Source organism: Onychostoma macrolepis, chromosome 24, assembly GCF_012432095.1.
Source record: "Onychostoma macrolepis isolate SWU-2019 chromosome 24, ASM1243209v1, whole genome shotgun sequence".
NCBI classification, from domain to species: domain Eukaryota; kingdom Metazoa; phylum Chordata; class Actinopteri; order Cypriniformes; family Cyprinidae; genus Onychostoma; species Onychostoma macrolepis.
Window position 1 is genome coordinate 26,240 of NC_081178.1, and position 26,392 is coordinate 52,631.

General features: G+C 37.5%; 1 protein-coding gene, 1 long non-coding RNA gene and 5 gene segments (V, D, J or C); 2 read left to right on the forward strand and 5 right to left on the reverse strand.

The window, feature by feature from the left end:
- Nucleotides 1–4,214: 4,214 nt before the first annotated feature.
- Nucleotides 4,215–10,140, reverse strand: LOC131533242 (uncharacterized). 2 transcript variants are annotated; one of them, XM_058765451.1, is made up of 6 exons: nt 10,092–10,140; nt 9,258–9,469; nt 7,402–7,567; nt 5,043–5,447; nt 4,400–4,429; nt 4,215–4,276 (listed from the first exon to the last, which is right to left on the reverse strand). In XM_058765451.1, exons 2-6 carry the CDS (start codon nt 9,462–9,464, stop codon nt 4,230–4,232), a joined length of 855 nt encoding a protein of 284 aa, XP_058621434.1. In that variant the 5' UTR covers nt 9,465–9,469; nt 10,092–10,140; the 3' UTR covers nt 4,215–4,229. The 2 variants fall into 2 exon arrangements, with proteins under 2 accessions (XP_058621434.1, XP_058621435.1); XM_058765452.1 differs by lacking the exon at nt 4,400–4,429.
- A 1,631-nt stretch (nt 10,141–11,771) lies between these two features.
- Nucleotides 11,772–12,580, reverse strand: LOC131533245 (Ig kappa chain V region K29-213-like). The segment is given in 2 exon segments: nt 11,772–12,359; nt 12,464–12,580. Coding segments are annotated over 2 exon segments (378 nt in total).
- A 758-nt stretch (nt 12,581–13,338) lies between these two features.
- LOC131532802 (Ig lambda chain C region-like) lies at nt 13,339–16,993 on the forward strand. The segment is given in 3 exon segments: nt 13,339–13,344; nt 13,448–13,499; nt 16,474–16,993. Coding segments are annotated over 3 exon segments (375 nt in total).
- Nucleotides 14,534–15,673, reverse strand: LOC131533244 (immunoglobulin kappa variable 4-1-like). The segment is given in 2 exon segments: nt 14,534–15,178; nt 15,266–15,673. Coding segments are annotated over 2 exon segments (384 nt in total).
- Nucleotides 16,994–19,782: 2,789 nt separating the features above from the next.
- LOC131533689 (immunoglobulin kappa variable 4-1-like) lies at nt 19,783–21,390 on the reverse strand. The segment is given in 2 exon segments: nt 19,783–20,918; nt 21,006–21,390. Coding segments are annotated over 2 exon segments (408 nt in total).
- A 28-nt stretch (nt 21,391–21,418) lies between these two features.
- Nucleotides 21,419–23,384, forward strand: LOC131533690 (uncharacterized). 2 transcript variants are annotated; one of them, XR_009269192.1, is made up of 3 exons: nt 21,419–21,484; nt 21,662–21,713; nt 22,948–23,384. It is a non-coding gene; the product is annotated as an uncharacterized LOC131533690 (long non-coding RNA). The 2 variants fall into 2 exon arrangements; XR_009269191.1 differs by lacking the exon at nt 21,419–21,484 and having other exon boundaries at nt 21,494–21,713.
- A 1,034-nt stretch (nt 23,385–24,418) lies between these two features.
- LOC131533720 (Ig kappa chain V region BS-5-like) lies at nt 24,419–25,295 on the reverse strand. The segment is given in 2 exon segments: nt 24,419–25,127; nt 25,232–25,295. Coding segments are annotated over 2 exon segments (387 nt in total).
- Nucleotides 25,296–26,392: the final 1,097 nt, after the last annotated feature.

Genomic DNA, 26,392 nt, shown 5'->3' on the forward strand with positions numbered 1-26,392 from the left:
CTGGTGTTGGTCCACAGTGTTTTCTGAAGTCCACAGTCAACGCAGCCATCTACCAGGAAATTTTAGAGCACTTCATGCTTCCTTCTGCTGACAAGCTTTATGGAGATGCTGATTTCATTTTCCAGCAGGACTTGGCACCTGCCCACACTGACAAAGGTACCAAAAGTTGGTTAAATGACCATAGTGTTACTGTGCTTGATTGGCCAGCAAACTCGCCTGACCTGAACCCCATAGAGAATATATGGATATTGTCAAGAGGAAGATGAGAGACACCAGACCCAACAATGCAGATGACCTGAAGGCCGCTATCAAAGCAACCTGGGCTTCCATACCACCTCAGCAGTGCCAAAAACTGATCACCTCCATGCCAAATTGAGGCAGTAATTAAAGCAAAATGAGCCTCTACAAAGTATTGAGTGCATATAGAGTAAATGAACATACTTTCCAGAAGGCCAACAATTCACTAAAAATGTTTTTTTTTTTATTGGTCTTATGAAGTATTCTAATTTGTTGAGATAGTGAATTGGTGGGTTTTTCTTTAATGTGAGCCTAAATCATCACAATTAAAAGAACCAAAGACTAACTACATCAGCCTGTGTGCATTGAATTTATTTATTTTTCTGAAATAAATGAACTTTTCCACGACATTCTAATTTATTGAGATGCACCTGTACTGTGGCAGTAGTCCAGTCTGGAGGTGAGATTGATGCATGGATGAGATTGATGCATTGGACAGTTAGTTCATCAATATAGAATATGGGGCTATGTATGCAGTATGATGCACCGAAGTAAGCAGGAAGATGGAACATGTCTTAATTCATATGAATTGACATGCACAGGCTTTTAGCATATGGGTTACAGTTTACATAGCCCCATATTGTAGATTGAGGAACCAACTTTACAGGTGGTACATTTTGGCCTATTTACCAATGAGGGACAGCTGATTCAACCACCAAAACCATATATTTTTCTAAAAGCCTATAGCCTGTAAATGTTCTGTCAATGGTTGGAGAATTATTTAGGAACTGGTCTGTCCTGAAAATTACTGCCCACATGCTGTCTTATGATCCGAGGATGTCTGGGCCCTTGACTTGCCAAAGCAGGTCAGCTATGAAACTGGATATATTTTAGCAAAACATATACATCAGAATTTATTTTGCCAAAATTGCACATATCTTTATGTTTTATGGTCATGATTATTGTTCATGACATGCTCATGAAATTGTACTGTATCTCTGCATATGATATGCCTGGTGTGTGTGTGTGTGTGGCAATAAAATGACATATGTTATTTAACCAGATAGAAGGAAGCATCTGAGGAAATTTTACTGCCCCTGGACCCCAAGTTATCTCAGTAGAGCCCACCAAAGGTATAAAAAATGGCACATTCAAAAGGGCTTGAATCCTTGAAACACTGGACAGATCTTTCTGAAGTGTGTTATGCTAATTACTTAAGATATGGTTTATAATGATTATATCTCTTATTGGTCCATCTCATGTACAAACATGTTATATGAACCACAGCATACAATGACAAACAATAAAAATAGTGTAATTATACAAAATATATAAAAAATGTGTACTTCTGACCCCTGTTGCTAGGAAACACCCTGTACAGCTTGGCTAAAGAACAATGAATAGGCTGCATGAAACTACAGAAACTTATAATTTAATATGCATTAAATTATAATGCATAAGAATCATGAGATTGTTATCACCCAATTACGCATTGAGTCATTGTTAGAAGGAAATAATTTTTATTGTTACTTATGCTATGGATTATCAATACATGAACATTCAGTCAGAGGAAGAGTGTCCACTCCACACACATTGGGGGCACACCCGGAGTAGTGGGCATACTCTATTTGACTGTAAACATCAACACATATCAAATCAACTCAGATCACAAACTGCACAACTACCTTTAACAATAAAACACTGTTAACGTACTAAATTTAAAAACTATTCCATGTTTATTAATGTAATGCATACTAATTTCATTCACAGACATTGTTTGCTTCTTTTAATTAATTTGTACTTTGTTGAATGTTGTCGTCTATATGAAAGTGACAAAAGTATCACAGTTATTGTCTTCTCTATGCATATATGTATGAAAGTGACAAAAATATCTCAATATTTTTCAAAAATTTTATTTAATATACATTTAATGGAAACTACAGGGATGCAAGCAGATGAAAGGTGGAAAAAAAGGAGTGTGTGTGGGGGGGGGATTGTGTTTAGGCTTAACAGGCTGTTTGACTGGACAGCCAAAAAGCGGCATGAGGTAAAAGCAGCACCACCACCACCATTGTCCACTGGAACATTCTCATCATCTTGGGTCTTCTTTTTGGGTCCTTTTACAGTCTCACCACCACAATATAACAGGAGAGCCTAAAAATCAAATTGGGAAAAACATAGATTTATGCCCAAAATGCCGGTCATTATTGGGAAATAAGTCCCTTCAGGATGAAGCAAGACCTGTTTGCCTTGTAGGGAGTTATTTTCAATATAATGACTGGCGTTCTGCACATTATCCCTTACTTATTAAATTACTACAGTCATTCACAGGCATATCGTGTGGCTGTGAAATGAAAGTGAAAGATGTACTTACCAAGGATCAACGACCAAACAGTGGAGTGGGACTACTACAGGGAAGTGGGGCACGACAAAGACCGGCTTCTTCAGCTTGTTTCTGGTAGGGGGGGACAAATATGTAATGCTCAGCTGACATTTTCCAGTGGGTGTACAGAAGTTGGTAAAGTAAAAAATTGAGGATGTCCAAAACAGTACAACACTTACTCATCTACCTTACCAGGGACCACTGATGGAACTGCAACCAAATAATGGAGTGGGACCACATCAGCCTATCAGGAGCAGTGACTGGTAAAACATCAGTAAAAGGGACAGATGTAAGGTCATTTAAACCACCAAGAATAACAAGTTTCAGCTAAATCAATCACACACACACAACCCCCCAAACCAATCCTAAATTAAAAAAAATATTATAAATAATCACACTACATCACCTTCTATTGTATGAATGTTGGAAACTGCCATGCATATTACATATGGAAACATGTGTTTGTGATGATCATTATGGATATTGCACATTCATTTTAAATTATTAACACTGTCATTCGTAAGGGATTTTTTTTTTTTAATTTACAATAAATTGCATCTGACTTACAGCATGTACAGAGTCCTGCTTCCATTTGTGCACGCATTTTGCTCGTTTGAATAATTTACTAACCTCTTGATAAACCACATATCAAAAGAAGAACATGTTTCTGTATGGAGTTATGCATTCTTGAATTATCCAGTTCTGAAATGGCAGGAAATGTTGAACATCTACCATCTTCAACACAGGGCTTGTAAACAACAATTTACTTTGTATAGAAATATCACAAAATTACTATAAAAAAACTTTATTGAATATGCAATGTACAATAAAAAAATAAAACAACATATATTACTAAATGAATTAACTTAAACAAATGACTCCTTGGGCTCCCAAGTAGGAGTCCACTGTTTCCCACTGAAAACAGAAGGGAGACAATTAAGTTACATGTGATATTTCAATTATTCGATTGGGAATGTTAAATTCAAAAACATTTGCACATTCTTCAAAACAGGTCTAGGTAAACGCGATTGACTTCAAAACGTGTGTGAGAGTGAGAGTGAAATAGAGAGTCAGAGCAATCTTATTTCTGTATTTGTCATATAGTAGAAAACATACCATGCTGCACAAGGCTCCCAGTCAATCAGCAATTCTGTTTGGCCCTATGACAGGAACAACAATACATGCTTACATATTTTTTGCATCAGGCTTTGGTAACAGCCACCATGTTTCCTGTTTCATGTTTTACCATGATATTTAAAGTATTTTAGTCAAGAGACTGTAGTATATACTGTATACAAAATTTACATTGTTTGACTATTTGCCAGCTTTACTTCTGTGATTGACATGTATTTTAACTTAACATCTTGACTTTAGTTTGACGTAAATAGAACAAATAAAGAGTAGTATGGTGTTCTGTTATGCATGTCTTACCTTTCTCACTCTTTCTTTCAGAGCACTCCTAATTGGATAAACACCTAGGCCTGTGTGGTAGGAGCAATCTGAAGGCATCAAAACTCAGATTACGAACACAACAACATCATTAACATATTCAGGTCAAGCATTCACATCAAAGTGATCAAATATCAAGTCTGAATGCAAATGTATTAAGTCATTTAAACTTACTTTTTGTTTTTTTGCTTTTATCCATTTCTGCCTCTGTGGGATAGAAAAACAGACATATATCCACTCAAAAAGGCAAACAATTCAAAAATTCTTGCTCATCAGCATTTATTACAAATATCAATATCATTAAAAAAACCTGACAAATGCAAAACATGCCTGACTTCCGCTTTCTCTTCCCTGTTGACCCTGTGGTTTTGAAGAAGTCAGATGTCAAACTAAGTATGGAGTGGCAAACAATTAAGGACTATCTAGTTATGTCTTTTTATACGTTCATTAAAACAGGCTCACATTCACACACTCACTTGCTCGCTCACACACACACAGAACAATACGCACACAAACCCTCATGTGTAACCTATGTCATACCACAAAAATGATCATGAACACCCAATCAGAACTAAATCAATCGGTTGAGAAGTTGCCCAGCAAAATTGCTGAAAAAGTTGTTGGATACATTACATACCATACTCTTTCTTATGTGTGCAATAACCTCCATTGTAACAACTGACATCATTAGCTTACCTTGGCCAAATCACAGGAGTACTTGGGCCAAGCTAAGCTAATGATTTCAGTTGGAGACAACTAGCCTTTAGCTTACATGCTAGTCGGCCCCTCCGACTTCAATTGAATTAGGCTAATAGGGGGATATGTCGAACTGGGATGTTGCATGCAAATACAAAAAAATGATATGTCCCTCCCTAATCTAACTCTCTGGTAGACAGCAAGTGAGCGAATAAAAAAAAAAAAAAAAAAGCAGAATGTTGCTTTAAGAGCTTTAAAAGTTAGCTGTAAGAGTTACCTTTTTTAGGTAGATGTATTTCACCCGCCTCCTCCACGAGGCCTTCAGCCTCAACAGCAGGGCTTTCCAGCCCCGCCTCCTCCACAAGGCCTTCATTCTCCACAGCGGGGCCTTCCAGCCCCGCCTCCTCCACAAGGCCTTCATTCTCCACAGCGGGTCGTTCCAGCCCCGCCTCCTCCACAAGGCCTTCATTCTCCACAGCGGGTCCTTTCAGCCCCGCCTCCTCCACGAGGCCTTCAGTCTCCACAGCTGGGCCTTCCAGCTCCGCCTCCTCCGCCTCCTCCACGAGGCCTTCCGGCCCCGCCTCCTGCACAAGGATTTCTGGCCCCGCCTCCCCTGAGGTGCCCTGCTCGTCACAGGGGGTGAGGGTCAGGGTGAGGACAGTGTCCTCACTCGCCTTCCAACCTGTTCAAATTTGATTAGAAAAAAAAAGTAGGAATGAGGCTGAACTATAATGTATTATAAAATTCAAACAGGCAGATTATTTGACATTCCCACACACAAGAATTTTAAGACTATATTTCTCAGCTTGTATGCATTTACATATTTCTGAAACACAGGCAAAAAATGGGCTATAGGCTATTTTTCACACTGGATGCAAGTTTACATGATTTTGTTTAAGGCGTGAATAGCTAAAGGTGAAAAAAATGGGGAAAACAGGGAAACTTGGTACAACATACACCAAATATCGAACTGGCATCTAAAGAAAACCCAACTATGTTTTACCAAATTTTCAGACTACACTTGGTAAGCTATATTAACAAGGCTATGTATTGAACATGGCTGGAATTATAACCTTAAAACACCACTAGAGTATTGTTTATTTATTTATTTTTCGACTTAGTTTCTCCGCAACAAAAAGTAGTTCTACCTTCAGTGGACAGTGTCTTGTTTGCCACGATTGTCTCGTCCATGTAACCAACATTCCACAACGTTGAAATGTAATAAGGTTGTCATTTGTTGCATTGTTTCTGCTGCTTTTGACACTGTCAATCATCAGATCCTCCTGTCCACCCTCTCATTGCTGGGCATCACTGGGATTCCACTTCGCTGGTTTGAATCCTATCACACCGGTAGGTCCTTCAGGGTGACCTGGTGTGGGGAGGTATCCAAAGCACATCAACTGGTCACTGGGGTTCCTCAGGGATCGGTTCTTGGACCCCTCCTCTTCTCCACATACACTACATCACTGGGACCCATCATACAGGCACATGGCTTCTCCTACCATTGCTACGCCGATGACACACAGCTCTACCTCTCTTTTCAACCAGATGATCCAACGGTAGCTGCACGGATCTCAAGCTGCCTGGCGGACATCTCGCCATGGATGAAAGAACATCACCTACAGCTCAACCTGGCAAAGACTGAGCTTCTTGTCGTCCCTGCCACTCCGACTCTACAGCATGACTTCTCGACAATTACCCCATCAACTTCGGTCAGAAATCTTGGTGTAATCTTTGATGACCAGCTGACCTTCAAAAAGCACATTGCAAAGACTGCTCGATCTTGCAGGTTTGCACTACACAACATCAGAAAAATCAGGCCCTTCCTGACGGAGCATGCTGCACAACTTCTTGTCCAGGCCCTTGTCGTTTCTAGGCTGGACTACTGCAATGCTCTTCTGGCTGGTCTTCCAGCAAACACAATCAAACCTTTACAAATGATTCAGAATGCAGCGGCACGACTGGTCTTCAATGAGCCCAAAAGAACCCATGTTACACCTCTCTTCATCTCACTGCACTGGCTACCAATCGCAGCTCTCATCAAGTTCAAGACACTGATGCTTGCATACAGAACGACCACAGGCTCAGCACCCTCCTTCTTCCACTCACTATTACGAATCTACATCCCCTCCAGAAGTCTGAGATCTGCTAGTGAGCGACGCCTCGTGGTACCATCACAGAGAGGCTCAAAATCACTCTCCAGAACATTCTCGTTCACCATTCCTGGCTGGTGGAATGATCTTCCCACCCCTATCCGGAGTGCTGGATCCCTATCAATCTTCAAGCAACAACTGAAGACTCATCTCTTTCGGCACTACTTGACTTCATCCTAAACTTGTTCGGAAAAAAAAAAAAAAAACCTTTCCCTTTATCTTTCTCTCCTTCCCTTGCTAGCTTGTACTTATTTGAACAATGACTGAGACTTGGTGTTACGAGCACTTCGTCTGTCGGATTGCCTCTTCAAGATGAATTGCTTTATGTATTCCCCAATTGTAAGTCGCTTTGGATAAAAGCGTCTGCCAAATGACTAAATGTATAAACTATAAATATTTGATAAGTGCTGAATAAATAGGGAAGGATTGACAATCAACTGTACACTGTATGGCGACTGAAAAAAAATATACTGTACATCTCACCTGCACAAACCAACTCATAAAATGCTGTTATTTTGCTGAGGTGTTGTGTAGCCAGTGGGTCCAGCTCGCATCTTGGGGTGAGGGAAGTTATTTTAGGTTTCTTGCCATTGCCTTCCTTCTGAAGGAGGAGGAGTGGCTTGTAGCCCATTGCATGTAGCTTCTCAAGCTGCAGAGACATTTATTTGTAAAGGATAAAAAATGTATGTTATCAAAAAACCTAAGTGTAAATTCAGTTTGAGGCAAGACTTGAAATTAGTTGTAAGACCAAACATTGACAAAAAACTGCACATTACTACATGTCATATTATACTAAGTTCCAATGATCATATTGACAGAATTTGAATGCACTTATAACCAGCAAAAGCAAAATTACGGAGTCATCCTCAAAAGTGAATTTTCTATTTTGTCAAATTTACTGTGTATGAAAAATAATCTCTGGCTTGAATTTGATGTTAGAATTATTAACAGATCAGGACTCAACGTTAAATTTTAAAAGTGGTTAAAAGTCAAAATCTGGCTGCCACTTGTATGAATTTGGTAGCCAAGGGCAACCATTAATGTTGAGCCCTGTAGATGTATAGATTTTTCCATCCATCTTTCATATTTACCACCCCAAATGAATAGGTTTACACTGAAAATCAATGCATTTCAATACATTGCAAATACATAACAGGATTAGTTCTACGAGGAGGAAGGTGGGACATCTAGGATACAGGATTTAGTCAAATACACAATATAGCTGTGTTCTTTACTTTGGTGAACCTATTCATACTGTATATATTTTTTTACAAGGTTAAGTGCTCATGAAATAAATGAATTTTCGGTTGTCTTTTGAATGTTGTCAGGGATTCTGCATTCCGGATGATGGTGGGGAGATCATTCCACCAGCATGGAACCGTGAATGAGAATGTTCTGGAGAGTGATTTTTTGGCAACGGGTACTTAGTTCATTAATATGCCTTTCAAGTTAACAGTCAGTGACCTTAATGGTTAAATCTGCTGGCCTGTTCCCAAAAGCCATAACCAATTTGAACTCACACAGGCACCGACTCCACACTTACCCCCTGATCCCGGACTTTCTTCTGCCCACCTACTGTGCAATATTTAACATTTAATACTTTTGATAACACTGATATTCTGTGCAATTTCATTACTGTTCAATATTTAATACTTCTGATACAATCATAATCACACAGTATACAAACCATATTTATCTTTCTATTTTAATGTATATAGCTTCTCAGAACTGTGCACCTTACACCCCCTTGCAATACTTATTTTATTCCTTGTTGTTACATTTTTCTTACGTACATGTTGACACTGGAAAAGGAGTTGCATCAATCTCGTTGTACATGTGTATAATAACAATAAAAGGCATTCTATTCTATTCTATTCTATTCTGAAGAATCTGTTTAAAGTTAAACTCCACTTTTAACAGTAGTACCTAAATTCCTTATTAATATTACATGAATGCCATGACTACATTAAATTCATCACATACTACTGAAAGTATGTGAAAGAATCACATGCTCAATTTAAGTCAGTTTTTCAATAAAGATTTACCTGGCCCGCAACTTGGACAGTTTTTAATTTTGGACCACCGTGTGTTTGAGTTTAACACGCCTGCACTAGGCTTTAACTGTGTGAAAGAGAACCTTCAAGTTGCATTTGGTGTTTAAACTCTGTTTAGAGGTCGGTAAACCCTATATTTCAGAAATCTGGTTTAAATCCCTCTTTTCAAAAATAAAAATAAAAGCATTTGAAAAATATATTATGATCTTCTGTCAAAAATGTCACTCAATCAGGACTGGTAAATGTGGCGACCCTATTAAAAAAGGTAGTGTTAATTGTACACACCAAAATGATGGCTTCATCCCGCATGGCTGCCTCATTGTGTTTTTTTTTAAGATTGCCAAGCCACTCCCCCTTCTTCATATCAAGGGCCTGCAGCCTCTTCAACAAACGAGCCTTCTTGGGCTGTTCTGCCCCACAGGCCTTACAAACCTTAGTGGCACAGGGCATGACCTGGGGGCAGTTGGGGCATTTCTTTTCATTAGAAACCATGTTGTCTGAGAAAAAAGAGAAAGTTATTTATGTATAATATAGGCTACCCATAGAAACATTCTGAATTAATATCACACTATAGGATTTAAAATCACACTATGCAAGGGATGCTATGTGCTTTCTTAATTTCAATGGTCAAATTGTCTTAACCAGTCATTCTTCTGAGTTTTGAACTTTGTTCGTGATGACATTGTGATAAGGGTAAACATTTCTCTGATTTTTAACTGCCATTTACACAATAATAAAGTGTGTGTGTGTGTGTGTGTGTGTTGCCCAGATGAGAGACAGAACATAGTCCTATTGATAAAGGAAAAATGTGACATTTTAATGTCTACTGAATGCCTTATGTTAATATCACATTATTAAATTACACGAAAAGCGAAAAGGAAGAGTTGAGAAAATGATTGTGAACTAGTTACACTAACATGTGACATGCAGTTAGCACTTTATAGGGTTTTATATCAGACAAATAGAAACACCAAAGCAATGTCACAAAAAAATAAAATAGGGCCTAAGGCAGTCATGACAATACCCCAGCAACATACTTGACTAATACACTTTTGCATACATATTTCATCGAATTATATAGGCTACTTGTTCATGAGGTTGCCAATAATTTTATCCTACCTTACTCAACGACTCCAGAGGAAGTAGTAGCTAATTGGCGGTAGCGCCGTCACCCGGATATTGTTGTGCAAAAAAAAAAAAAAACATTGCGAAAAATTAAAATTATTAAAACATTGCGAATTTTTTTTCCAACAGGACAACAGAAGAAACTCACTGGAACTTTAAAAAAAATTCGGAGCTTAACTTACTGTAACAAAACTGAGCAACATACTGTATTGCTGGTGACAAAAACACAGATTAATTTTTTATTTTTTTTTTGCTGTAAGATGCGCAATGGTTTGTTTTTGTTTTTGTTTTTTCCTTTTTTTTTATTGAATTTTTAAAATTACAGAATTCAATATCAAGTCCTTGACACATTACTTTTACACATTTTCACATTTAGTAACAATATAGTTTAAATAAAAAGAACCCAAAAAAAAAAAAGAAACTTAAAATAAAGGGCACCACAAACGTATGTTAAATTCATTTAGCAGAGATAGGCCTACAGATCTTTGGGCTTTTCAATTTTTTTTTAAACTTTAGACTCTAAATATATTGTAAAGGCTGCTTATAAATGCAATAGCCTATACTGTCGTTAATGACCCGCTGATCGCTGTCAGATGCTGTGATATGAATGTCCGCATTGCATTGTGGCTAATGGGCTTAGAATGAGCCCCGCTCGGCCCGTGTTCTGGCTTACTGTAATATTTCACCGGTAATAAGACCGAAATAATATTATTAAAATAAAGAAATGAATGAATACAATGATAACATCTAAATAAATGTCGATAGATGTAGCGTTATAGTTGTAAAAATATCAATAAACAGCAAAGCAATCCAGCTTCGAAATAATAACCGAAAAAAACCGAAATAATAATTCATAATTAATATACAGCGCCGCCACTCCCACCACGCGCAGTGCGTAGGGCACCGACTTGCTGAGGGGCACCAAAATAGCCTAATGAAAATCAATAATCATAGTCAATAATTATAATGCCGATATTATTTCAGTATATATTATTAGGCACCTTTCAGGCATAACAAGAGTATTTAATTGCTCTAGAGATGGTGCCCCCAGTGCTCCGTTGGATTGCGCAATTTGCGCAGCACCTGACGAAGTTTGACTTTGACAGTAGGAGGTATATAAAAGACTGGCAAACTGTCTTTATGTTTAAAATCATAAAGGAATTATGGTTAGGGCACCAAAATGGCTAGCAGCAGCACTGCACATATATAAACCGTGATAAGATCTCGTCAATAAATGTTGATTAAACAGCTTCTCTGCTGCAGCCCGACTGGCAGAAAGAATCGTGCTGTTGCACGAAAGATGCATCCAATTGAAATGCATTAGTTTAAAAAACGTGCTGGACTTACGAAAATAACGAAATAAACGTGTCCCTGCCACGAATAAATAGATTAAATTACGTGACTAAATCACGAACTGCCGTGAGACCGGGTTGAACACAGATAACATTAAATAAATATTTTTAACAGGTTAAATGTTGATTATTAGTAACTCAAACCCCTTTATCTAAACTTCTCTACATAACTGTCGGTCGCCCAAATCCGCAATGTTTCTTGTTTTTTTTTGTTTTTTTAACCCTTTTTATTCATGATTGTATTTCTGAACTGAATCCTTCACCACAGCGCAATGGATTGTGGGCAATATTAGCCATTAGAGTGTGCACGGATCCACACTTCAAAAATCGACCTGAAATAGTAGACCATCCGGGGAGTTTTGGCATACTCTTTTCAACATGCTATGCTTTGGGACACACTTATTCTAATCTCACATACTATCAAGGATGGATATATGAACATTGGGACGCAGGGTATTTTGAGCTCATGTGTAGTTGCTGTGTTTGTCTCTGTGTGTCAGTAGTGAGTGATAGTGTTTGAGCAGCTGCAGGATCAGTTCAGTCTCTGTGACTCTGACTGACGGAGGTTTTTGTACGACTCTTTATCACTGTGTGAACACATAGTCACTGTTGATTTCATGTACACTCTGACAGTAATAATGTCCAGCATCTTCAGTCTGGACTCCACTGATGGTCAGAGTGAAATCACTGTTAGATCCACTGCCACTGAATCTAGATGGAGTTCCTGACTCAAGATTGTCTGCAGCATAAATCAGGAGTTTAGGAGCTTCTCCAGGTTTCTGTAAGTACCAGCTGAGACTGTAACTCTGGTAAACTTCAGGACTGGTTTTACAGGAGATAGTAACTGTGTCTCCTGGTTGAACAGGTTTCACTGCAGGCGTCTGAGTGACTGTCACTCCAGCTGCTGATTCTACATCAAGAAAAGTGAATAAACATTCAGAATTCAGTATTTGTTGAAGGACAGTATTTCTAGCTCAGATGATCAGTTAGAATAGAGTGTGTTTATCTCTTCACCTGTGAAACAGCAGCTAGTGAAGATCCAGATGAAGATGGTGATGAAGCTCATGGTTGCTGTTGGTTCAGATTCTCAGAGTTCAAACTCAGAGCTATAAAATCTCCTGAAGCTTGTGCTGCAATGCAAATCATCTCTATGTAAATCTGTGTACGGGTTACGGCAGATGATGCACGTGAAACATAACAGTGTTTGAGATCTTTTCTCATGTTACAAGTCAAAAACTTTGATTCATGTGTCTGAAGCTCCAGGTTTTCTGATGATTCAAATGACAGTTGAATCAAGAAACAAGTATGTCACTGTGAACTCCACGAGAGGGAAAATGTATTTCCAGAGGTCACAGATCATCAAAACATCTTTTAAAAGCTGGTTTAATTCTTCGAGAAATAAATGATAATTTAGATAACCAAAATTAAAATATCTTAAATATTTAGAGATGATGAGGCTGTTTTTGTGAAAGTCAACCCAATTATCCATCGCTGATAAACAGAGCTGATTTTGAGTCTCATATCATGTCATGCTGCTTGTGTTCATTTTGCAAATTCATTTGATTGTGAATACATCTACAAAATCATCTTTAGTATATTAACCTGATTATTTCCTGTGATACTAAATTTTTTTGTTTGTTTGTTTTTGTTTTTTTTGCTATAGATGGATTGAAATGTCACTGTTAATTTTACACCAAATCCATGGATGTTCCTGCAGGTTTTTCAACAGACATGAGGATCATCACACGTGTCTCTGTCAATCACTGAATCAACTGAGTTTGATTGTGAGTCTCATCACACATGATATAAAGTAAAACTTAATTTTTTCCCCCGTAAATTCATGTTTCTGCTTTCATAATAACACAGACTGCATAACGCAGATGAAGTAAATGAAGGTAGTTTGTGCTGTGAGTGGATGTGTTTGTTGGAGACTCAGTTGATGTGTGTTTGTGCAGTTAGTGAAGCGTTCAGGAGGTTTTTGTTCAGCTGCTCTATTAGTTTGTGTCTCTGTGGGTCACTTTCGGCAGCGGCACCAAACTGGATGTTGGCAGTAAGTAAATCATCATGTAATATTCCTTACGAAAAAGAAGTTCGTCCAAGTGTGCTATTAGTATACTTCTTTTAAACTAAAATTAGGAAAGAATACTTTTAGTTAACTTTTTATGTACTTCTCTGAAATATACTTAATGACATTTAAGTATACTTGACTTATACTTAGAAAAAGTCTAAATATATTTGTGACCCTGGATTACAAAACCGGTCTCAAGTCGCTGGGGTATATTTGTAGTAATAGCCAAAAATACATTGTATGGGTCAAAATTATCGATTTTTATTTTATGCCAAAAATCATTAGTATATTAAATAAAGATCATGTTCCATGAAGATATTTTGTAAATTTCTTACCGTGAATGTATCAAAACTTAATTTTTGATTAGTAATATGCATTGCTAAGAACTTCATTTGGACAACTTTAAAGGCAATTTTCTCAATATTTTCCAGATTTTCAAATAGTTGTATCTCGGCCAAATATTGTCTGATCCTAACAAACCATACATCAATGGAAAGCTTATTTATAAATCTCAATTTCGAAAAATTGACACTTAAAGGAACACTCCGCTTTTTTTGGAAATAAGCTCATTCTCCAACTCCCCCAGAGTTAATAAGTTGAGTTTTACCGTTTTGGAATCCATTCAGCCGATCTCCGGGTCTGGTGGTAGCACTTTTAGCATAGCTTAGCATAGATCATTGAATCCGATTAGACCAGTAGCATCGCATTCAAAAATGACCAAAGAGTTTTGATATTTGTCCTATTTAAAACTTGACTCTTCTGTAGTTATATCGTGTACTAAGACCGGCAGAAAATGAAAAGTTGCGATTTTCTAGGCTGATATGGCTAGGAACTATACTCTCATTCCGGCGTAATAATCAAGGAACTTTGCTGCCGTACCATGGCTGCGTAATATCACTGCACCTGCTGCGGCCATGGTACGGCAGCAAAGTTCCTTGATTATTACGCCGGAATGAGAGTATAGTTCTTATTATAGTCGAAAATTATGAAGTTTGAGTGGTAGTTTCATAAGACAATTTAATCAGGGATACATTATGATTGTAGTAAAATCTACAAAAAAATAAAATAAAAAATTACAACACTGGAACCGAGAAAATTGTTGTGTGTTTTTTGCTCAAAATCAGAGCATAGTTGAGTCAAACCCGTCTGTCACAGGACAGATCTCAGTCTAATGGAGCTGATTTGACTCCTAACTCAGTTCTGAGCTCATGTGTAGTTGCTGTGTTTGTCTCTGTGTGTCAGTAGTGAGTGATAGTGTTTGAGCAGCTGCAGGATCAGTTCAGTCTCTGTGACTCTGACTGACGGAGGTTTTTGTACGACTCTTTATCACTGTGTGAACACATAACCACCACTGCTGTGGAAACTCTGACAGTAATAATGTCCAGCATCTTCAGTCTGGACTCCACTGATGGTCAGAGTGAAATCACTGTTAGATCCACTGCCACTGAATCTAGATGGAGTTCCAGTGTAACGGTCTATTGTCCAATATATCAGGAGTTTAGGAGCTTCTCCAGGTTTCTGTAAGTACCAGCTTAAATAGTAACGTGGTGCACTATATTCAGCCACATCTGTGCTGGTTTTACAGTTGATTTTGACTGTTTCTTCTGGTCGAGCTGCTGTCGTTGAGGGACTCTGAGTGACGGTGATCTGTCCTCTACACTCTGAAACACAACAAGAAGAAAATCAACTCAAAACTTTGACAATATACTTGAAGAAATGAATTGATATCAAACTTGTGCTCCACAAACCTTGAGCAAACGCTGTGAGAGTCCAGATGAAGATGATGATGAAGGTCATGTTGATGAAGATTGTTGTGTGTGTCAGTGATGAAGTGTTAAACTCACAGCACTATAAACACTCTCAGAGCACTGAAGCATCTGATCAATATGCAAACACACTCCAGATCATTTACCTGAAGACCGTTGCAAATACAATTACTGAAATTAGAATTGTTTTTATTTATTTATTTATTTTTAAATATATCTTAGCTAAACTGTTATAAATTATATCAGATCATTCACTTCTGAAAAAAATCTACAAGATCAGCTTTAGTATATTAACCTGATTCTCTCATATTAGACTTTGATAATATTATTTACTGTATTTGGATCCAAATGTCACTGTTAATTCCTAAATTTTATATCAAATCCATGGATGTTTCTGCAGGTTTTTACAGACATGAGGATCATCACACGAGTCTCTGTCTGTCACTGAATCAACTGAGTTTGATTGTGAGTATAATAGGGGCACTTTAATATTGTAAAGATGGTGTTCATTGTCATGGCATCTTCGTTTTCATCCAGTGAACTATAATCATTTCTGTTATTTCTTAATTAGATTTTATGAGTTTTCAGAGCTTCAGCTCTTTTTTTCTTCATTGATAATTAAATTATAGTCATTTTGGCACCACTTTGATTTTACTTGAAAATTTAAGACAGTAATTAAACTTACACTTTCAGATTAATGTGTTAAGTAAAGCCTGCAGATATTTTTAAACTGGAAATAATGCTTGCTTAATTGTATTTTTGTCAATATTTATTTGATAGGTTAATAATTAATAGTAGACATGCCAGACAAAAGTTATATTTTCTATATTTTAAAACAAACTTTTGTACCTAATTTTCCCATGCTGTCATCAAAAATTGCAATAAACTCACATATGAGTTTATTCACATCTGATCGTTGATGCTTTAAATAAAATGGACTATTATTAATGGACTAATATTACTATTAAGCTGATAATGTAAATGTCTCTTCAAATCAATATATTTCACCAAACTTTCATTGCTTTGCTGATCACAAGTTTTGTAAAAATTAATTCAAATGACTTGCAGTTTAATGTTGCTAAAATTACTAATAAAACTATCACTGTATTAATTGTTCATATATTTTTCATGAATCTGAAAGGAGAGAAATGCTTTCTTCTTGACTGAGTTGAGTGTTGTGTGTTTGTCAGGCGTCACTCGTCCTAAAGTGAGCGTCCTGCCGCCCTCCAGTGCAGAGATCTCCTCAAAGAAGACAGCGACACTGGTGTGTGTGGCCAGCAAGGGCTTCCCGTCAGACTGGAGCCTGAGCTGGAAGGTGGACGGGAGCAGCAGGTCTCAGGAGAGCAGCGCTGGGCTCCTGGAGAAGGACGGTCTGTACAGCTGGAGCAGCAGCCTGACTCTCTCTGAGCAGGAGTGGATGGAGAGCGTCTCAGTGAGCTGTGAGGCCACACGGAGCGGCCAGCCTGCGCTCACTGGACACGTGACGAGACAGCAGTGTTCAGAGTAGATCTGCTGCTCTTCTCACTCATGTCTCACATGGAGACTAACAGCACATGAGCGACTCCTTCATTCTCCACATCCAGCTTCAGTCGCTCTCATCTGCAGCTGCTCCGCTTTCTGTGCTTCGTACAAGACTATATGTGTGCTTTATTATTCATTCTGTGATGGTTTTATTAAAATTAAAATTCAATAAATAAAATAGTAACTTTATCTATGTGCAATCTTTTGCGTCATTTTCATTTCAGGTCCTTCATTTTATAAATAAATTTTGCTCAGTGGACTGTGAAACACCTGCAGATTCATAACGAAACAAGTACATGCAGCCAAATGATGAACCTCAGATATAATGATAGATAAATATAATTGTTTTGAAGATAAACGAGCATGACACACATATTATCAGTGTTTTGATGTTTAAATGTAGTTATTTGAAGTGTTTCTAGTGTAACCGGGTGAACAGGAAAAAGAAGCACACACGGCAACAGGTTAATTTTGTTTGTACGGGGTTTTATCTGACTGCTGTTTTATTAATTAAAAGAGTTTACAGCGGTCGGTGGGAACACCACTGAGCACAAATGATAATAATACGTAAGATAATAGTCAAAGGAAAAATAAGACAATTACCCAAATTCAGATTATTCTCTTCAAGTTACTCTATAAGAATTATACAGTGAAATTACACCGTAGATTCACAGAATAATAAAAAAACAACGCAACGTTTCTCAAATTTTTGTGTAAAGAAAACAAAAATTTAGACAATGAGTAATATCAGATAAACACTGGTTAAAAACCAGTATACGCACTCCCTATTTAGTTTCTCTGGAGTGAGGACAACCAAAAAATTATCTTACACACTTGATCAGGCCTTATAGACAAAGTACGAAGAACCTTAAGGAACCCTTTTTGTTTCCTCAAAATACTGAATCCTTATACAAACACAGTAAGAAATAAGGTACTGACACAGTCAAGAATACGGTAGTGCTATGGTACAAAGAAGAGATAAAAGAAACACATTAATAAAGTCATCTTACGTTGCTCTCCCAATACCACATTTTCACATAAACACACGTTGTTCAGTATTAAAACACAGATTTAACAGGATCGATAGCATTTGTACAATTCCAGATGTTAACATGAATGGAACAAGAAATACTGAACTTACACTGGAAATTTCCACTATCACCCATCACAAGGTTCACGCGGATCCCACAAACTCCGATCTCATCTACGAAGAATTACACATCAAAAATTCACTCAAACAGGTCTCTGGGCCCGGTTGCATGAAAGCCCTTAAGCTAAGAAATCCCTTAGTTATAAGGTTAAGGGAACCCTTAGTGAAACTTGGGTTGCAAGAAAAATCCTAAGGGTCAACTTAAAGGAACCTTAAGGCTGTCATTAAATATTCCCCTTAATTATCTAAGTGTTCCCTTAAGCATTGCTACAAAGTCCTTAGTAACTATTTCACCTTGATAAATTTAAGGGATCAAAACAGCTCCCTTAAATCATCTTAATCTCAGTATTTTTAAGATTTTTAAACTCAAATGTAAGACTTAAGACATTTTTTAAGACCTGCACAAATAAAATATCATATAAGCATAGTAGGGCAATGACTGTGGTAACATATTAAACTGTAAAATGACTGTAAAATGCATGACTTACAGGTTTTCACAAAACAATTTTTTATATTTTTTTAAGAAAACGGATGAGTTGTATCAATTATTATATTAATTTAAACAATTATTATTAATCAATTATTAGCCTACATTAATTAAATAACAATATAAATGTAATGTATGCCTTAACTGTTTAGATTTTTATAATGCATTATCTTCTTGTCGATCCACCTGCTCACATTCACAACACTGCGTGTTTGCAGCATCAAAACATGGGTTAATCATGAGGGGTAGTCGTGGCCTAATGGTTAGGGAGTCAGGCTTGTAACCTGAAGGATTGTGAATGAACAGCACTCTCTCCACCTTCGATACCATGACTAAGGTGCCCTTGAGCAAGGCACTGAACCCCTAATTGCTCCCCGGGCGCTGGAGCAAGGCTGCCCACTGCTCCGGGTGTGTGTTCACTCTGTCTGTGTGTGTGTGTGTGTGTGTGTGTGTGTGTGCGTGCATTTGTTCACTACTCACTGCTGTGTGTGTGCACTTGGATGGGTTAAATGCAGAGCACCATTTCGAGTATGGGTCACCATACTTGACAATACGTCACGACTTAACTTAACTTAATTTTCACATTTATTAACATTTCCGTCATTGTTCAGCAGGAGGCGCTTTCACTTTAGAAACAAAGCGGTTTCCTCGGTAACGACTGTACACAAAACAGCACAGAAACGGGCAGCGCTCGTTTATTTGTTCGTGTTTTAATTGGTTAGGTTTGTATTTCATTATGTTCTGTTTATTGTCAGAGATATACATATCTATGTTTATTGTGAGATGTAGTAACTATAGCAACCGCGCGCTCATTGCCGTATGTTGCCAGGAACTACCGTGAAACGCTTAGAATAAACACTTAGGTAAGTGTGACAGTTAAGACGTTTGTTGCAACGCTCTTAAAGAAATCCCTTACCTCAGGGAATTTTTTCCCTTCAGGGATACTCCTAAAACAAATTACTTAAGGACTTTCATGCAACCGGGCCCAGGTTCCCACAGATACCAAAGAGGTTTTTGCAGTAATATTACCCAGGAAGACAGCATTATTTCACAATAAATCTCCCCGATGCCACACGATTAACGTCACACTTGGCTGCTTCATCGAATTATGACAAAATGGCTGTTTTGGTCACGCACACTCATTCAGGAGATCTCGCGAGTAGAGAAAGGTAATCTCTTAAAGGAGCCACGAACATTTTTGAAACACAATACAGAAACAGTGCCTTGTTCTACAACCTGGCCACACTAGTATTACAGGAATGTCAGTCTCTGAGGATGATGAAGATCTGCTCTATTCTGAGAGGAACACAGTCAGATGATGCAAATATGAGTTTAACTCAGTTTCACTGTTTCACTCTTTATTCTGTGAATTGAGTCAGTTTGACTAACAGAGAGACGAGGTTTGTTCATATTCATCAGTTCACAGATTGATCAGATCATGTTATCATCAGATAACGGTTTGCACCTTCTCATAGTTTTGTGGAGAAGTTCAGCAAAAGTTAAAGTTCAGTTAAAACTGTACAGAATCACTCATATTGGCAGAGGTCAGAGGTCACGTCAAGTTGGAGCTGTGGCAGTGCTTGTATCTGAAGGCTCTGTAGACACAATCGTGAATTTTACACAATAAATTGTCATTTCACGAGTTCACACTTACATGTACTAAGCACGAGTGAGGTAATGCGTAATTGTCAAAAATCAGTCAGATCTCAGTCGTGTCTCTGATCTATAAGAGCACAAAATCTCAAAGCTGTGCAGATTCAATTAGTCCAGTTTTAACACATTATTACTCTCCATACAGAAATTATGAATCTGAGGAAATAATAAAACACACAATTCCAAAGTGTGGGAGAAGAAAAAGACAAAAATAATAATCAAAGACCAACACAACTGTGTCTGAGTGTTTGTGGGTCTGATACAGACTCTGATGGACTCTCTGTCTAGTTGTTTCTCTTGACTAATGCTTTGATCTCTATGATTATTAAGAGCGACATATTCATTTATATGATTTTATTTCAGATGCATGTCTGACGATGTTGTTTCAGATCCTCCTCTGAGCAGCTGCAGGATCAGTTCAGTCTCTGTGACTCTGACTGAAGGAGGTTTTTGTACGACTCTTTATCACTGTGTGAACACACGATCACCCACACAATCACCATCAGAATCTGTTCTGCAGTGTAAACTCTGACAGTAATAATGTCCAGCATCTTCAGTCTGGACTCCACTGATGGTCAGAGTGAAATCACTCTTAGATCCACTGCCACTGAATCTAGATGGAGTTCCTGACTCGAGGGTGTTTGCGTAATAAATCAGGAGTTTAGGAGCTTCTCCAGGTTTCTGTAAGTACCAGGCTAAACAATCAAAAGCATCTAACAAATTGTACACATCTGTGCTGGTTTTACAGCTGATTTTGACTGTTTCTTCTGGTCGAGCTGCTGTCGTTGAGGGACTCTGAGTGACGGTGATCTGTCCTCTACACTCTGAAACACAACAAGAAGAAAATCAACTCAAAACTTTGACAATATACTTGAAGAAATGAACTGATATCAAACTTGTGCTCCACAAACCTTGAGCAAACGCTGTGAGAGTCCAGATGAAGATGATGATGAAGGTCATGTTGATGAAGATTGTTGTGTGTGTCAGTGATGAAGTGTTAAACTCACAGCACTATAAACACTCTCAGAGCACTGAAGCATCTGATCAATATGCAAACACACTCCAGATCATTTACCTGAAGACAGCAGATAAACCGTTTTGGCCTTTAGCATCTTTGCTAATAAATTAGTTTTATTTTAAGTTTTTTTTTTTTTTTTTCAGTTTTCAGAAACAAACACTTATGATTTACTGCATGTCATTTAATTATTTTGGGTCAAGTTCTTCCTCCAAACACCGTTTTAACGATCAGTTTCATTCAGATTTTGAAGCTGAGAACATTTAATACATGTGTTGCAGATTTGCTATCATCCAGGATACTGTATAACAGGTCAAAGGTCATCCAATAGGGAATCACCATATAAATCTTGCTAAAGATTTTGTTATAAAGCAGGTAAATAGAATTAGTGTTAATGCGAGGAATGTATTTTAGGACTGATTATGAAACAATTTTAGTTTTCATGAAATAACAAGGATTTATTATTAATAAATCCTTGTTATTTCATGTGTGTCTGCTGGAGTTTGTGTTTATTTGAGTGTGACGGAGGTTTTTGTACGACGCTTTCACTAGAATGAAGCACTGTGGTTGACTTTTGGTGGAGGAACTAAACTGGTGATCAGAAGTAAGTCTTTCTTAAATTATCTAAAATAAATATATAATGTGTGTATGTTTTTTTTAAAAGGAGGTTTAGGATAGTTTAAAAACATTTGGCACCACTATTCTTAATTTATTATAAAAATGTATTATTAAAAAGCTTTAATTACATCTTGCATCTTATTTATTGTAAAGTTTCATTCTATTTTATTGATTTATTGCACCAAATTATGTATTTAAAAAATTAAATTTTGTCTGCTATATTATGTGTAAGTCATATTTAGTGATATTCCATATTTTTCCATATTTGTACTTAAGTTTTTACATTAGTAATTTCACATCTAATGTGTGCTAATATTTCGATTATTTTAATTAAAGGCAATTTTTAAATGAATTCTCAGTTATTTCTTAAAATATTTTAATTTGTGGATGACACAAAAGCGGAATAATATAGACAAAATACATTCAATTTCATGAGTAAAGAAAAAAACATTGATAAGCATGTTAAAATAAATTATTTAAACTATAAGTTTACTTATAATTCTGTTTATGATAAAATCTCCTGAATGATGAGTATTTCAAAATACAAATAATGTATGAAATAATCAGTTAAATTTGTTCTTAAATGCTTAAAACAATATCACAATAAAATGATCAGTTTGCACTTGGACAGAGATTTTTTAAAAATCACTTTAAACATTTTGCTTCATTCAGAAAGTAACATAAATTTTGCAGTGTATCATGTTTGCTTCAGAGAAGTGATATATATTTTTATGTACAGTATATCTTATTCTTGACTGTAAAAAATAAATCCATAAAATTTACAGCAAAAATAGAAGCTGTGATTGCCACATTTTTTATTTTTTCACTTCCAAAAACCGTAAATTCAACAGTATTTTACTGTACAATAACATTAAATATCCTGTTAGATTTACTGTATTACAGTTTTTCATCGTATAGTGAAAGAGCTTAGTTTTACAGGTTTTTATTGTAGCAATTCTATAGTCTTGTACAATTACAATTATAAAATTTTTCACAGAGTACATTTCTTAATAATTCTTAATTCTTAATTTAGCTAATGGAGACTATTTTCAAACTTAACTCATGATAGTGTTTATATGTTATATGAATGACAGCAGTGATGTGGAGTTACAGTAAAGATGAAGTGATTGTGATTTTGTCTGCATTATCACGTCTGCTGCAGTGAAGATTGTAGCTGCAGATGTGAAGAAGTGAGTTTTGTGTGTGTTTGTGTGTTTCAGCTGGTCCCGCAGTGAAGCCCTCCGTGTCTCTGCTGCCTCCCTCTTCTCTGCAGATCTCTGGAGACTCAGCCGCACTGCTCTGCCTGCTCAGCTCTTACTCTCCACAGGGGGCGCAGGTGAGCTGGACGCTGGACGGGTCAGAGGTCACCGAGGGGGTTCAGACCAGCGCAGAGAGCGAGCGGGACGGACGCTACAGCCGCAGCAGCGTCCTGAGCCTCAGCAAAGCACGCTGGGAAGACGCACAGCGCTTCGTCTGCAGAGTAACACATGACGGAGCTGCTCAAGAGACCTCGTTCCTCAAGAGCTCCGAGTGCTGATGTTTCTCCAGTGAAGAGCAGCAGGATTCACAGCAGTCACGTGATTTACAGCTCAATACTCAAGCAGTCTTTCAATCTGCTGCCATTGCTGTTCATTCAATAAAGCTTCTGAACGCCTTACATTTGTGTTCGACTGCATCATTGATCAGTGTGTCCTTCCTTCACTAAAGTTTCAGCTGCTGTTGATGGATTGTAATAGTTGAGAACAGCTGCGTTTAGCAGTAAATGTGAACTGAAGCTCTTGGGGTTTGAACATGGTCTCTGGAGACGGAGCTGCTCTATTCTGAGACCATCAGAATCACTAAAGCTGTCAATGCAAATCTGATTTACACCAAACTCACAGTTTCACTGTTTGATCGGTTCAACGCTCTGAACTGAACAGTTTCACTTCTGCTCATGCAGTGATGAGACAGTTATGAAGTTTGAGTGGTAGTTTCATAAGACAAATTTATCATGATTGTAGTAGAATCTACAAAAACAAAACAAAACTACATCACTAGAACTGAGAAAATTGTTGTGTGTTTTTTGTTTGATTTGATATCAATTCGTTTTCAAAATTAGATCATAATTGAATCGAACCCATCTGTCACAGGACAAATAACTGAGCTGATTTCACTCATAACTCGTGCTGCGTCCCAATGTGTCTACTTATACTATGTCCTTAAAGTATGTACTCTTTTGGTGAGGAAGTATACACTTTTGAGTGTGTAGTAGAAGAGTAGGCAATCTTTGGGACATACTAACGTCATACAATTGCGTCTTCAACGGACCGTTCTGTCGCATCTGTTACACGCACCCTGTCACTGTAAACCTGCCTGTCAATCATCTTGTCACAGTTAACATCCTCCACATTTTGTTAATTCAACTTCCTACCGTATTAGAGAGAAAAAAATGAGCATGTTGATCTGCCTGCCTTGGGTCTTTATGTTGAGAAACAAGCTCATATTTTTGCATAATGATGCATTTAAAAGTTAATGGCCAAACGGATGTTTATAAAAGTTCACAGTGTTGTGCAGATGAAATATAACACAGATAACATTAAATAAATATTTTTACCAGGTTAAATGTTGATTATTAGTAACTCAAACCCCTTTATCTAAACTTCTCTACATTACTGTCGGTCGCCCAAATCCGCAATGTTTCTTGTTTTTTTTTGTTTTTTTAACCCTTTTTATTCATGATTGTAGTTCTGAACTGAATCCTTCACCACAGCGCAATGGATTGTGGGCAATATTAGCCATTAGAGTGTGCACGGATCCACACTTCAAAAATCGACCTGAAATAGTAGACCATCCGGGGAGTTTTGGCATACTCTTTTCAACATGCTATGCTTTGGGACACACTTATTCTAATCTCACACACTATCAAGGATGGATATATGAACATTGGGACGCAGGGTATTTTGAGCTCATGTGTAGCTGCTGTGTTTGTCTCTGTGTGTCAGTAGTGAGTGATAGTGTTTGAGCAGCTGCAGGATCAGTTCAGTCTCTGTGACTCTGACTGACGGAGGTTTTTGTACGACTCTTTATCACTGTGTGAACACATAGTCACTGTTGATTTCATGTACACCCTGACAGTAATAATGTCCAGCATCTTCAGTCTGGACTCCACTGATGGTCAGAGTGAAATCACTGTTAGATCCACTGCCACTGAATCTAGATGGAGTTCCTGACTCAAGGGTGTCTGCAGCATAAATCAGGAGTTTAGGAGCTTCTCCAGGTTTCTGTAAGTACCAGGAAAGAGGCTGAACACCCCAACCCTGGTAAACTTCAGGACTGGTTTTACAGGAGATAGTAACTGTGTCTCCTGGTTGAACAGGTTTCACTGCAGGCGTCTGAGTGACTGTCACTCCAGCTGCTGATTCTACATCAAGAAAAGTGAATAAACATTCAGAATTCAGTATTTGTTGAAGGACAGTATTTCTAGCTCAGATGATCAGTTAGAATAGAGTGTGTTTATTTCTTCACCTGTGAAACAGCAGCTAGTGAAGATCCAGATGAAGATGGTGATGAAGCTCATGGTTGCTGTTGGTTCAGATTCTCAGAGTTCAAACTCAGAGCTATAAAATCTCCTGAAGCTTGTGCTGCAATGCAAATCATCTCTATGTAAATCTGTGTACGGGTTACAGCAGATGATGCACGTGAAACATCATCAAAAACAGTGTTTGAGATCTTTTCTCATGTTACAAGTCAAAAACTTTGATTCATGTGTCTGAAGCTCCAGGTTTTCTGATGATTCAAATGACAGTTGCATCAAGAAACAAGTATGTCACTGTGAACTCCACGAGAGGGAAAATGTCTTTCCAGAGGTCACAGATCATCAAAACATATTTTAAAAGCTGGTTTAATGCTTCGAGAAATAAATGATCATTTAGATAACCAAAATTAAAATATCTTAAATATTTAGAGATGATGAGGCTGTTTTTGTGAAAGTCAACCCAATTATCCATCGCTGATAAACAGAGCTGATGTTGAGTCTCATATCATGTCATGCTGCTTGTGTTCATTTTGCACATTCATTTGATTGTGAATACATCTACAAAATCGTCTTTAGTATATTAACCTGATTATTTCCTGTGATACTTTAATTATTTTTTTTTTGCTATAGATGGATTGAAATGTCACTGTTAATTTTACACAAAATCCATGGATGTTTCTGCAGGTTTTTAACAGACATGAGGATCATCACACGTGTCTCTGTCAATCACTGAATCAACTGAGTTTGATTACAAGTTGCATCACACATGATATAAAGATATACTTTTTTCCCCCATAAATTCATGTTTGTGCTTTAGTAATAACACAGACTGCATAAAGCAGATGAAGTAAATGAAGGTAGTTTGTGCTGTGAGTGGATGTGTTTGTTGGAGACTCAGTTGATGTGTGTTTGTGCAGTTAGTGAAGCGTTCAGGTTTTTGTTCAGCTGCTCTATTAGTTTGTGTCTCTGTGGGTCACTTTCGGCAGCGGCACCAAACTGGATGTCGGCAGTAAGTAAATCATCATTTAATATCCCTTACGAAAAACAAGTTTATCCAAGTGTGCTATTAGTATACTATACTTTTAAACTAAAAATAGGAAAGAATACTTTTAGTTAACTTTTCATGTACTTCTCAGAAATATACTTAATGA

Bases quoted from the DNA above. Each gene is read 5' to 3' on its own strand.
- LOC131533242 (XM_058765451.1), bottom strand. From the start codon at position 9,464: ATGGTTTCTAATGAAAAGAAATGCCCCAACTGCCCCCAGGTCATGCCC. The intron at 7,568-9,257 runs GTGTGTACAATT...ATGTCTCTGCAG, and splicing joins GGGATGAAGCCATCATTTTG to CTTGAGAAGCTACATGCAAT. The intron at 4,430-5,042 runs GTAACTCTTACA...TCAAAACCACAG, and splicing joins AATACATCTACCTAAAAAAG to GGTCAACAGGGAAGAGAAAG.